This window comes from Trichosurus vulpecula, chromosome 3 (assembly GCF_011100635.1).
Source record: "Trichosurus vulpecula isolate mTriVul1 chromosome 3, mTriVul1.pri, whole genome shotgun sequence".
Classification (NCBI taxonomy): Eukaryota; Metazoa; Chordata; class Mammalia; order Diprotodontia; family Phalangeridae; genus Trichosurus; species Trichosurus vulpecula.
The window spans coordinates 16,643,641-16,655,600 of NC_050575.1; the positions used below are offsets into that span (position 1 = coordinate 16,643,641).

At 36.0% G+C, this 11,960-nt stretch overlaps 1 protein-coding gene across 1 annotated transcript in view; it reads left to right on the forward strand.

Annotated features, from left to right (window-relative positions):
• The window catches only part of ZNF839 (zinc finger protein 839), a 31,744-nt gene extending 20,384 nt beyond the window's left edge, over positions 1-11,360 (forward strand). Inside the window, 3 exon segments of the mRNA XM_036749687.1 lie at positions 1,157-1,294; positions 4,937-5,072; positions 7,832-11,360. Coding sequence (XP_036605582.1) covers positions 1,157-1,294; positions 4,937-5,072; positions 7,832-8,760 — 1,203 coding nt within the window. The 3' untranslated portion in view covers positions 8,761-11,360.
• Positions 11,361-11,960: the final 600 nt, after the last annotated feature.

Sequence of the window (11,960 nt, forward strand, 5' to 3'; positions counted from 1 at the left end):
TTACTAGATGCTACTCTTGTATATCTTAAAAAGGTTAAATATTACACATTTAACAATTATGAATACTAAAAAAACCCCTGAAAACAAGGTGTTTTTTAACATGCTGGAATAAAATGCTGACCTGCAAATGCCTGTTGAGAGTAAGAGTTAAAACTTTACACACTATGGTAAATTAAATTGAACCTCTAACAAGCTATTGTAATCCAAATTGGATTCTAGTGTGATTTTTGTTTTGTTTTACTTTAAATTACAAAATGTGGACTTCATCCTTTTCACATGCCAAAATTTGTCTTGCTCTAATGCTGTATACATCCATCTAAATCCATCTCTTATAGGTGGCCCATCAGTGATGTAGCCTCTATGGAGAAATGACATTGCATCAGTTTTTAAGGGGACACTGTCAAGGTTGGTAGGCTCAAAACTTGCCTAAACCCCTTTTTTCCTTCCTCTATTTTCCTTGGGTTTATGTTTGAAATATCTATGTAGTCTCCTTTTTCATCCTCTGGATGTGAGTTATGACAATGGGGGAAAAGGAATTTGTAGCTCAGTATGCATGAATGTTTCTAAGGAAATAGACCAGTGACTGTCCCCAGGAGGAGGAGTCATAGGGTATGGAGGCGCCTAGCTTGAGGGGAAGAGCCTGGAGGCTTAGACTTCAGTCTTGGCTCTGACTTTTACTAGGTTTGTGATCTTGAGGAGGCTGTTTCACCTCCCTGAGATTCAGCTTCCTCATCTGTAAAATGGATTTATAATACTCTTTGTACTACCTCTCAGGGGCTGTTGTAAAGGGAACTGGAATGCGTTTTTAAATTGTGGGTGTCGTTGAGAAATCTGCCTCAGTAGCAGTAAGTCGGTTTTACAATGAGCTTTCAGGCTCCATGGAAGAGAACTATGAAGTCTTAAGAAAACCTTTGCAGTGTCCTCTTCTAAACTTTGCTAACACCATCACTTTGATTTTGGGGAATAACCTTTTTTGCTACTGGTGCTCATTCTAGCCTCATATCTTTGTTCCTGCCTGATTACACAGTGACTAATGTGATAGAGGGGCTTTGTGTACCAAATTGGGTTTAGTCATGTATTATTAGTTATCATTTGCTTGTCATTGAAAAGTTGTTACTTTCTTGAATGTTTCTTTTTTTTCCTCCCTAAATTCTAGGTTGCTGAGTCACTGGGAATTACAGAAGAGCTTCTACAGAAGAAAGAACTAGAAAAGAATGGCATTTTGCCTCAGTATATGCTCGGTGCAGTTGAAGGGGGGCTAGGTGAAATTACTGGACAGAAAAGAGAAAATGAGGTGGGTGTTTGTGGTGGAAAAGTTACATAGCACTGATGAAGTGCCAGCTCCTACAAGAAGCCTCTCCAGATCTCTAATCTCTCTTCTTCCACCCCCACCCCCTCCAATGTGCTAGTGCCCTCCCTCTGGAGGTTATTTTGTATATATTTTTTGTATTTAATTTCCTATGTTTCCATAGTAGGATGTAAGGTCCTTGAGGGCACTAATTGTTGGGTTTTGTTTTTGTATGTGAATCCTGTGTATCCTGTCACATGGTAGGTACTTAATATAAGTACTGGTTGAATTGAATTGAAAAAAATCCCTGGACTTGGAGTAAGAAAACTTGGCTTTGAATCCAAGCTCTGTTAATTTAAGTGCCTTCTATGTGCCAGGCACTGTGCTAAACTCTAGGGATACAAATAGAGGCAAAAGATATTCCTTACTATAAAAGAACTCCCAATCTAATGGATATTAATTGAATGAATTTATTCATTCAAAAATGTCAAACTCTCAAAAGGTCAAAAATGTCAAGGAAATCAATGAAAAAAAATATCTGAAGGAAGGCAGCTTGGCATTAGCAGATTTCAAACTGTATCCCAAGTGGTAATCATCAGAACATTCTGGTACTGGCTGAGAAACAGAATGGTGGATCAGTGGGATGGTTAGGTATGCAATGCATGGTAGTTAATGGCTGTAGTAATTTAAAGTTTGATAAACCCAAAGATCCAAGCTTTTGGGGCAAGAACTCAACATTTGACAAAAATTACTTGGAAAATTGGATACAACTTGGCAGAAACTAGACATAGACCAACCATCTCACATTGTATACCAGAATAAGATCAAAATAGATAAATGATTTAGACATAAAGGGTAATGTAAGTAAATTAGGGAATGTGGAAAAATGTCCCTGTCCGATCTTTGGATACATACAAGAGATAGAGAGGATCACGGGATATAAATTGGATAATTTTGATTACATGAAATTAAAAATTTTTTGCACAAACAAACCCAGTGCAGCCAAAATTAGAAGCAAAGGAGTAAACTAGGTAAATTTTTTACCGAAGTTTCTCTGGTAAAGGCTTCATTTCGCAAATATATAGGATATATAGGGAATTGAGCCAAATCTCTAAAAACAAGAGCCATACCCTAGTTGATAAGTGGTCCAAGGATATGAACAGGCAGTTTTCAGAAGAAGAAATCAGAGCTATCAATTTTTGTGACATAAAAAATGCTTTAAGTTACTATTGATTAGAGACATACAAATTAAAACAAATCTGAGGTACCATTTCATGCCTATCAGAAATGACAAATGCTTGAGGGGATATGGGAAAATAAGAACACTAATGAAATGTTGGTTAAGTTGATCATACGATGCTTATTTCCACTTGGCATCTGTGTCTCCAAAGGTGGATTGCCTCTTCCTTCATAAGTCCGTGTTTTTCTAAATCAGCCCGCTCATCATTTCTTATACCACAACAGTATTATAGTCCAGTTGCATCTTATCGGGAGGTTGTCTGTGAAAGCTTTTCCCCCAATTTGCTTCATTCTTTATATTCTTGGCTGCATAGGTTTTGTTTATACAAGAAAATTTTAATTGAAAATAATCAGAATTATCCATTTTAAACTTCAACAATGCTCTCACCTTAGAACATGATTTAAGGTTTGATACTGCTGAATCTGCTTCCTTGACATCTTTTTGCCCATTCTGGAGAACAATTTATAGCCCAAAGGGCTATAAAACTGCATACCCTTTGATCTAACAATACTACAACTAGGTCTGTATCTCAAAAAGATCAAAGAAAAGGGAAATAGACTCATATGTACAAAAATATTTATAGCCACTCTTTTTGTTGTGGCAAAGAATTGGAAATTGAGGGGATGTCCTATTAATTGAGGAATGGTTGGAAAAGTTGTTGTATATGATTGTGATGGAATACTATTGTGCTATAAGAAATGATGAGCAGAAAATCATGGAAAGCCTTTTTGAATTGATGCAAAGTGAAATGAGCAGAACCAGAACATTGTACATAGTAACAGCAATATCATAGGATCAGCTGTGAATGATTTAGCTATTCTTAGGAATACAAGGAACCAAAACAATTTGGATCTTAAATTTTTAAAAAATAAATGTTAAAGATTGGAAAAAAAAAAACCAACCACAGTCCCTGTTACTTTGAAACACTGAAGTCAGTATTCCAGTCGTGCTATTTTCCTTTCTGCAAAATTTGGGCTGATTTGATTTCAGATATACAGATAAACAAAAGTTTTAATGCTTTAAGCTGTTAAAGCCAATATACATAAAGTTGGTCAGTCTAAGTAGGAATTATAATTAGTTAAGCATTTTTCTAGACACACACACACACACACACACACACACACAAACACACAATCTGAATGATTTGCAATTATCTAGCATGTCAAACAAAAAAAGCCAAACTTTTATAGGATTCAGTTCAACAACCATTTACCAAATGCATACTCTGCACTATGCTGGGCATATTGGGCTTACAAAGACAGATATTATTGTTCTCAAGGACCTTACATTCTACTAGGAAATAGATAATTTTTAGATGGTGGGGGGTGGACTGGACCTACAGTTTCATTGTGGAGAAAACTCCTCTCATTGCAGAAGGGTAGTTGCTCTGCAACTTTCAGCCACCGGGTTGCCTCCGGCATTGAGAGCTTAAGTGATTTGCCCAACTTAAGCGGTCGTGTGTAAGAGGTAGGACTTGATTGACATCTGACCTTTTTGACTGCGAGGCCAGCCAGCTCTCTGTCCATTATATGATATTTTCTAGATAACACATTAGGCTGGAAACTAGCAGGTAATAGAGTAAATCTATGGAATTGGTATGCTTAATAATTTTAATATATTATTTTTTTTAAAAGCCATTTTATTAATTAATTGAATTATTAATTAGCTATATATCCACTAGCTATAAGTATCTTAATGTAATTTCAGACACATTCTATATCTGTGTATGCTACTGCATGCTTGGCAATTCATTTAAATTCAGTTAAGCATTTATTTAGGGGGAAAAAAGAAAATAAAACTCCCAAGCCTCAGTACCTGTGCTCAAAGTGTTTATATTCTTTGCTAGGATAAAACATTTACAGGGATAAATACATACAAAATAATTTTGGGCAGGAGATCAGCTGAACGGTCCCAACTTGTGCTGTGTAGGAAGCTAATGATTCTAAGTGAGAATGAAATACTTTTCAGGCACATGAGCCAGCCTGAGCAAAAGGCTGAGTTCAGGAATAAACCATTTTGGCTGGAATGCTGGGTATGTGAAGAGGAGACCAGTGAAATAAAGCTTGAAAATGAGGCCAGAGCCTGACTGAAGGTCTTTAAATGTCAAATTGAGGAGTTTGCGTTTTATTTTATAAGCTATGGGGTAAACCATCTTGCATTTTTAAGTCGAGTGATATTATCAGACTCTGTAATAATAATGCTTGCATCCCCTACTTACTATGTAGAAATTGTTTTGTAAATGTTAAAAACATTACAGAAATGTGAATAGTTATTACTGTGCCAGGGTTGATTATTCTTTGAAACATTCAATTGCTGTAGTTTTAATTCTTAAACATTTATAACATTATTGACAAGTCAGAAAAGGTACATTTTTCATGTTGTTAAGTGAATTGGATTTTTATTCATAGATACTTGAAGAAATGCTGGTGCCAATCAAAAGAACCAGGATAGAAAGTGGATCCAAGAACATGAATGATCATTATGCTAGTCACAGTGGACTCCAGGAGAAAACCACACCTTTGTGCAACCAAGTTAACACTGAAGGTAACATTTCTGTGACACTCCATGGTTGGATGCACTAATTGTTCAGTAGCATTTCAGGTTATTTATAAATTTTTTAAAAAGTAACATACTGAGGAATGACCAGTTTATTACCTTCAGTGTTGGAAGGCTTTTTAGATTTTTAAGAGTCCTACTTAAAGTGATACTCTCCCGAGGGCATCACTTACTTCCTCAGAAACCTTTCTGTAACTCCGCATTGCTTCCAAAGTGACTATATTTTGGACCATTTTTTTTAGACACAGCTTGGGTGCCTGTATGAAACCTACCAGGATTTTCTTCCACACAAAAGCCAGCCTCCACCCAGTACATGATGTCCCTTGTCTCTTTCCAATAATAACAATACTAGCGATAGCAAGTATTCATTTGGCACAAAATGCTTTTTATATATGTTCTTTCATGTGAGCCTCATAACAACCCTGTGTGGTGGGTGCCATTTTACAAATAAGGAAACTGAGACTGAGATTAAGTGACTTGCCCATGGACACACAATTAGTAAGTGTCTGAGGCAGAATTCAAACTTAGGTCTTCCTTATTCCAAGCTTCAGTGCCTCTCCCTTGTACCCTTTCTTACTATATTCTGTTTAGTTGTATAGATATCTTATCTTTCCTACTGGATTGTAAACTCCTTGAAGATTGGGATATTGTCATGTAGAAAGAAGATAGTCCTTGAGCAAAACTGGGAGTTCTCTTGTGGAGGTTGGAAGTGAATGCATTCCAGGCTTAGAGGTTGAAGAGCCACAGTCATCTATAATTTGGTTGGATTGAGTATGTAAAGGGGTTTAAAAAATTAAAATTAAAAAAAAATTTTAAATGTATGATAGAGCTGCAAAGTTGGAGCTAGGTTGTGAGTGCCTTTAAATGCCAACATGGTGAACTTGTATTTGATTCCAGAGGTAATTGAGAGCTACTGGAATTTATGAAGCTCAAGAGTGACATAGTCAAAACTGTGTCAGTAATGTGCTTGCTGTTATACTCATTTTTCCTCTCTGTAAGATCAGGTGGCTGGATGACATGGTTTTTAAGGCCCCAGGTTCTATAACATGACCTACCAAATTAGCCTTAAAAAACATTGCAAACCATGTATTGAAATTTTTTTTTTGTTTAGTAATATTAATAAACATCTAAAATATACGCAGAAGAAAAAAGGATTGTAGGTGAAACTGTGGCTCTTATTATGTACAATTTGATTTTATTTTTAAGTGAATTCAGCATATTTAAAAAATAATTTTTCCTGTTATGTTGATTTTTATATTGACTAAATTTCCCCCTTAATCCCTCTTCTTGCCCTCTCCCAGAAAGCTATTCCACACAATTTTTTTAGAAAAATAGCAAAACCAATGAGTACATCAGTCTGATAACACATGTAGTTCAATATATATCTTTTAAAGCTGTCTGCTTGTCTGTGATTGGTTTAGACTTCTTTATGTTCTCTTATGTGCATTTAAAAAACGACCATGTATTTTCTAGCTGTCTTTGTTCAACTGGTTTGATCATTTTGAGTGTTTACCTTGTTTTGGGTTCATCTGCCTGGTCAGTTACAGGTTAATAACCTTCCACCAAACTGCTGTTTGTCAGCGGTCTGCAAGCTAATGTACGATGTAGAGCGGAATATTTCTTTCCTGTTTTGCTTTTTAGAATGGTTTCTTTTTGTTGAGGTGGAGATAGAGTGAATAGAATGCTGGACTTGGAGTCAGGAACACCCAGGTTCAAATTCTCCTTCTGACAATAACTCTGACCATTGGCAAGTCAGTTAACTTCTCTGAGTTGCAGTTTTATCTCTAAAGAGAGAATAATAGCTGTTGTACAGAGGGTTTTTGGTAAGGCACAAATGAGAATCATCTCATTTGACATGTCAAAGTTTTTACAAACTGTAAAACATTATAGAAATATCACTTAGGATAATGATGATTAGATTCAAATTAATTGCTGTGTAGCCCTCAAAGTACTACTGTCATTTGAAAACTAGAGCTTTGGGCATCAGAAAATGATTTTTTTTTTCAGCCATAGTAGTGCAGGGTTATGAACTTTGTTGGTGTATGTATATAGATGAAATCATTCTTAGCTGGTAAAATTATCCTGTGAAACAAATTTTGCTATCAGTCTCATCTAGTAAGATTTCATTCTTTAGTTTTTGTTAAGGGAGTTATAATCAACCATTGTTAATATGTAATCAATATAATTGAGACTTAGCTTATTCTTTCTACAGTGAACTAAACACTAAAATTTAAATGCAGACCTTTATGCAGGCAACTATGCTTGGCCCAGGGAGAGATACAGAATTCAGATAAGATCCTGTTCCTCACCTATGGAACTGAGCATATAACACATGGATAATAAACCACAAATAAATAGCATGTATGTTCTGAATTGTAATTCAGTATTTTAAGAAATCAGCGGATCTGTGATGTCATTCATGGGAGTACTAAGCATCTCCTGTGTGCGTGTGTTCGTTGTCCACAAAGGGTCTACATCTTTTAATGTTTCTCGCATACTGTTGCCCTACTTGGGTTGTCTCGTTCTCACTACATGACTTGGCCACCTCTTCTGATTGTACGTCTTTTGGGTGATGTATTTTCTGCCCACTAATTTTTATTTCCAGTGCATTTTAGGGCATTTGCAATTGTGATTATATGAATAGGATACAGGATATGTGATCATGGTGGTTTTATCGTACATATTAAAGTTAGTTTATTGAACAATCAGGAAATGTTTATATGTTCAATTTTTCCCAAATGCTTTAGGTTTCAACCTCCAGCTTAACAGGACTACCTCTCAGTCTTCAGAAGAAACGTATAATGTGGCAGTCGCTGATGTTGGGAGTCAGATGTTAAATGTTGGCCAGCCGCCCAAAGCACTTGCTGATGTAGAAGGCAAGAATGATCCGCCTAAAGCACTTGCTGATGCAGAAAGCAAGAATAAACCTGCAGATTCTGTCATCCTGTATGAGGCTGTTAAAGGAATGCACACTTGTTCCCAGTTAGAAAATTCAGGTAGCCTGTTTGAAGAACAAGCAGAGTTGCTCCCTGAATGTGTTCATAATCACCCCCCTGACCAGAATGCTTCTGAGGAATCTGCCATTTCTGATTTCTGTTGCACCATGTTATCTGATAAAGATTCCCCATGGCATGAGATTCGAAACAGAAGAGAGAATGAGGCTTGTAAATCTCATCAGGAATTTTTTAATCCAGGTAATGAGATTCATGAGATAACACCACAGCCTGAAAAGATTTCATCAGTAGACATGCCCACGGACAGTTCACACCCGACTTTGGAATCACAGCATCACCCTTTACCAGAAGCATCTATGTCCACTGAGGACATTCTTGAAAATCCTGCTGATAATTTGGACCAGTTCCCTGAGTCATTACAGAACGTCCAAAGGCAACAGGAGAGTGCAGTTGCTGTAGGTGAAACTCTGGCCTTCGAAATTACTGGTGAAAGCCAGGCATTGTCTCAGGGACATGAACAAATTTTTATTCAAACTTCAGATGGGCTTATCCTGTCCCATCCAGGAACAGTTGTATCTGAGGCTAATGACATTGTTATAGTAACAGAGGTTGATGGTACTGCAGTGCACATCAGTACACCTGATGGACTTCCTTTAGAAACACTGGAAGCATTACTGGCGGTAGAAAGAGAGAACCAGAGTGACAACATTATGAACTCATAATTAAATAGTACCAGAACCATAGTTTTTATGTTTATATGTAATTGTCTGGAGATGGTCTATTTCAACAAATGTATATTTTTCTAAAGTGAACAGGTGGACCTTTTAACTTATTTATAAAGAATTATCTTGTTTCTACAATGAAATGTACTTTTTTATGTATTTTGTCTGAACTGAAAATAGCTAAATATAAGCAAATCCATGCTGGGTTTTGATTTAAAACCTCATTGTTAAAACATCTTTTAAAACTTCAAGAGCTTTTGGTGAATGTTGTGAAACCTGCATTATCATCACTTGTTTTATGAAACGATTTATAACTCTTGCATTCTTCCACCCCCTACAATGTAGTTTGCTTCACTGCATTTTGACAGTGATGTCTATATTGGAAACTTTTTGAAGGATACATTTTTAAAAAATTGATTGTAAGGTGTTTTCCTTGGGAAATAAGCAGAATATTACCATTACTATCCCAGTTTTAGAGATGAGATTGAAGAACTGGGGTTTGAGCGATTTCTTTGGGGTCTGTTTCAAGAAAGAATTAGTGTCATATCAGTCAAGTCTCACTGGGCTTCAGTTTCCTCTGGAAAAGTGAAGAGGCCCTTTACTTTGATTGAAGACCCTTCAGATTCTAAGATGTCTATTTCATTCAGTTTTTACAGATTTTTTAAAGCAGAATTTGCCCTAGTCTGTGGTAATATTCTACAATGAAAACTTTGATGTTTTTTATACAAAATAGTCCATGTGGGAGATAAAAAAAAAAAGAAATTTTTGACTTGGTCCCTTGTTTTCCACCAAGGGTCACAAGACTTAAATGAGACAGTCACAATTATCAAAAACAGCATATAACCAAGTGCCAAAATATGTAATACTGACTATCATAGTGTTTCTCTTTTAAAATATAATTTTGGATTATCTCATTTGATTCTCACCATAATCTTTTCTCAGGGAACTGAGGCAGATGCTACATAGTTACCAGAATCAGAACTAGTTCTCAAATTTCTTGGTGCTTTTCCTTTTAAAAACAATTTTTTATCAAATTTTCTTTACACTGTGATTTCCCAGTATTTATGTACTACCCTCCTATAGATCTCTCCCTGTAGCAAAGTATAAATATAAGTGATGAAAATGGCAAATTGATGTAAGTCTAACAGCCTGTCTCATCTCACACCTGTAATGTTTCATTTAGCAGTCTTCAGGATTTAAGACTGGTCATTACATTTATCTGAGTCCTCATATCTTTTAGTGTTATCTTCCCTTACAGCATTATGGTCATTGTGTAGATTTTTACTTGGATTTTTCCCTTCTCTATTCTTCATTGGTCAGTATAAGCCCTCCCAAGTTAACATGAAGTCTTATATTTATAATTTTTTAATGGCACAATAATATCTCATTGTATTCATATGCCATAGTTTGTTTAGCCATCTCCTAGTTTATGGCAATAAATTCTATTTTCCACTTTCCTTCCCTTTTTTTGATGCCACTAAAAGTGTTGTTAGGAGTAATTTGGTATATACGAGACTTTTATCTCTGTCTTTGACATCTTTAGTGGACACACTCAGTCTGGAGCTTTTTTCTTTCTTTTTTCCTTTTAAAGTGTTATATTGAAGACTTAATTTACATCACTATCACTTCACTCTCTACCCTCAGGAGTGTAAGCTCCCAGTGAATAGAGATTGGTTTTCTTTGCAATTGTATCTCTAATGCCTAGCTTGGTACTGAGCACATTAGGTACTTACTTAATACTTGTTGACTCAAAACAAATGAGTATAGAGTCAAGCAACGCTGACCATGGGTGAATACCAGTGTATCATTTCTTACCACTTCTGGTGACAGAGGGAGGGGAAGCATGCTTCACTGTTACTCTTTTGAATCTATAAATGGTGACTACATTGATCAAAATTCTTGGATTCAAGTCCTGCCTCTGATAGAAGCTGTGTGACCCCCAGAAAATCACTTAACTTCTCCGTGCTTTACATCAGAGTTGTTAATCCTGCAGCCCTCTGAACTCTTGAGTGCTTCTCTGAAGCAGATTAAAATGTAATTGGGAAACATTTAAATAAAACTGTAATTAAACAGAACTAATCATGCATCTTGGAAGGATGTTCCTGTATAGAATAGAGGCCCTCATTTCCACACGACTTTGACACCGCTGTAGAGAAGCTGCCCGCCTGCTTTGGCAGAAGTTCTGCACCAAGAGTTCCATGCCAATAAAAACATAGCTCCCGTTCTTAAAAACAAAATTTGGATTCTTGAGGGCGCTTGGATGTAGACCTAAGAACATACGTTGTATTCACATGCTGTAGTTCGTTCGTCCAAAGTGATGGTCTCTAAGTTAGGAAGTGTACGGTCTACCACCATGGTGTATTATTATACTGCAGTAAAATACCATTGCAGTGATGTTAATGTCAACATGACCATCAAGTCAGAAGAACTGAGTTCTAATCCTGGTTCTGCTGCTAACTCACTAGGACTTTGGGCAGGTGCCATGGTCAGGACTATACTTTATTTAAGACAGGGGTTCTTAAATTTTTCTGTGTCACTGACAGTCTGATGAGGTCTATGGACAATGTTTTTAAATAATTGAAGGAAATGCTAGATTTCACTTAGAGCTTAATGAAAATAAAAATTAATTTTTTTTCTAATCCAAATTCATGGACCTTTTGAAATCTATCTGTGAACTCTAGGTCAACAACCCTTATTTTAAGGTCACCTCTAAAGGTTTATTGTAATTCAGCATTCTAAAATTATTGCAGTAATATCAAAGTAATACAAAATGAAGAGAATTTAATTTAGTAGTGAGACAATACCTGAATGAATGAGTGCAAATACATAATTTAGACCAGATCTGATTTCATTGGTCTAGGGAGCTACAGCTATGGGACTAGATGGATAGCATGAAGTCTTAGAATTGACTAGAGCACTGAGAAGTTAAGTGACTACTCTTGCTCACAACCAATTTATTTTAGAGGCAGAACTTGAACTCAGGTCTTCTGGCTCTGAGGCCAGGTCTCAATACACTTTGCCATGCTGATGCACATATAGTATATGGTTATAATATTGTATAATGTATTATAATATATACTATAAATCTTAGGTAAAGAGATTTTTTTGGAAGACCAAGTATTAAAATAATACTTAATAACAGGAATTAAAACATTGTTTAGTTGGCATTTACATATTTTTAATATTTATTTTCACTTGTT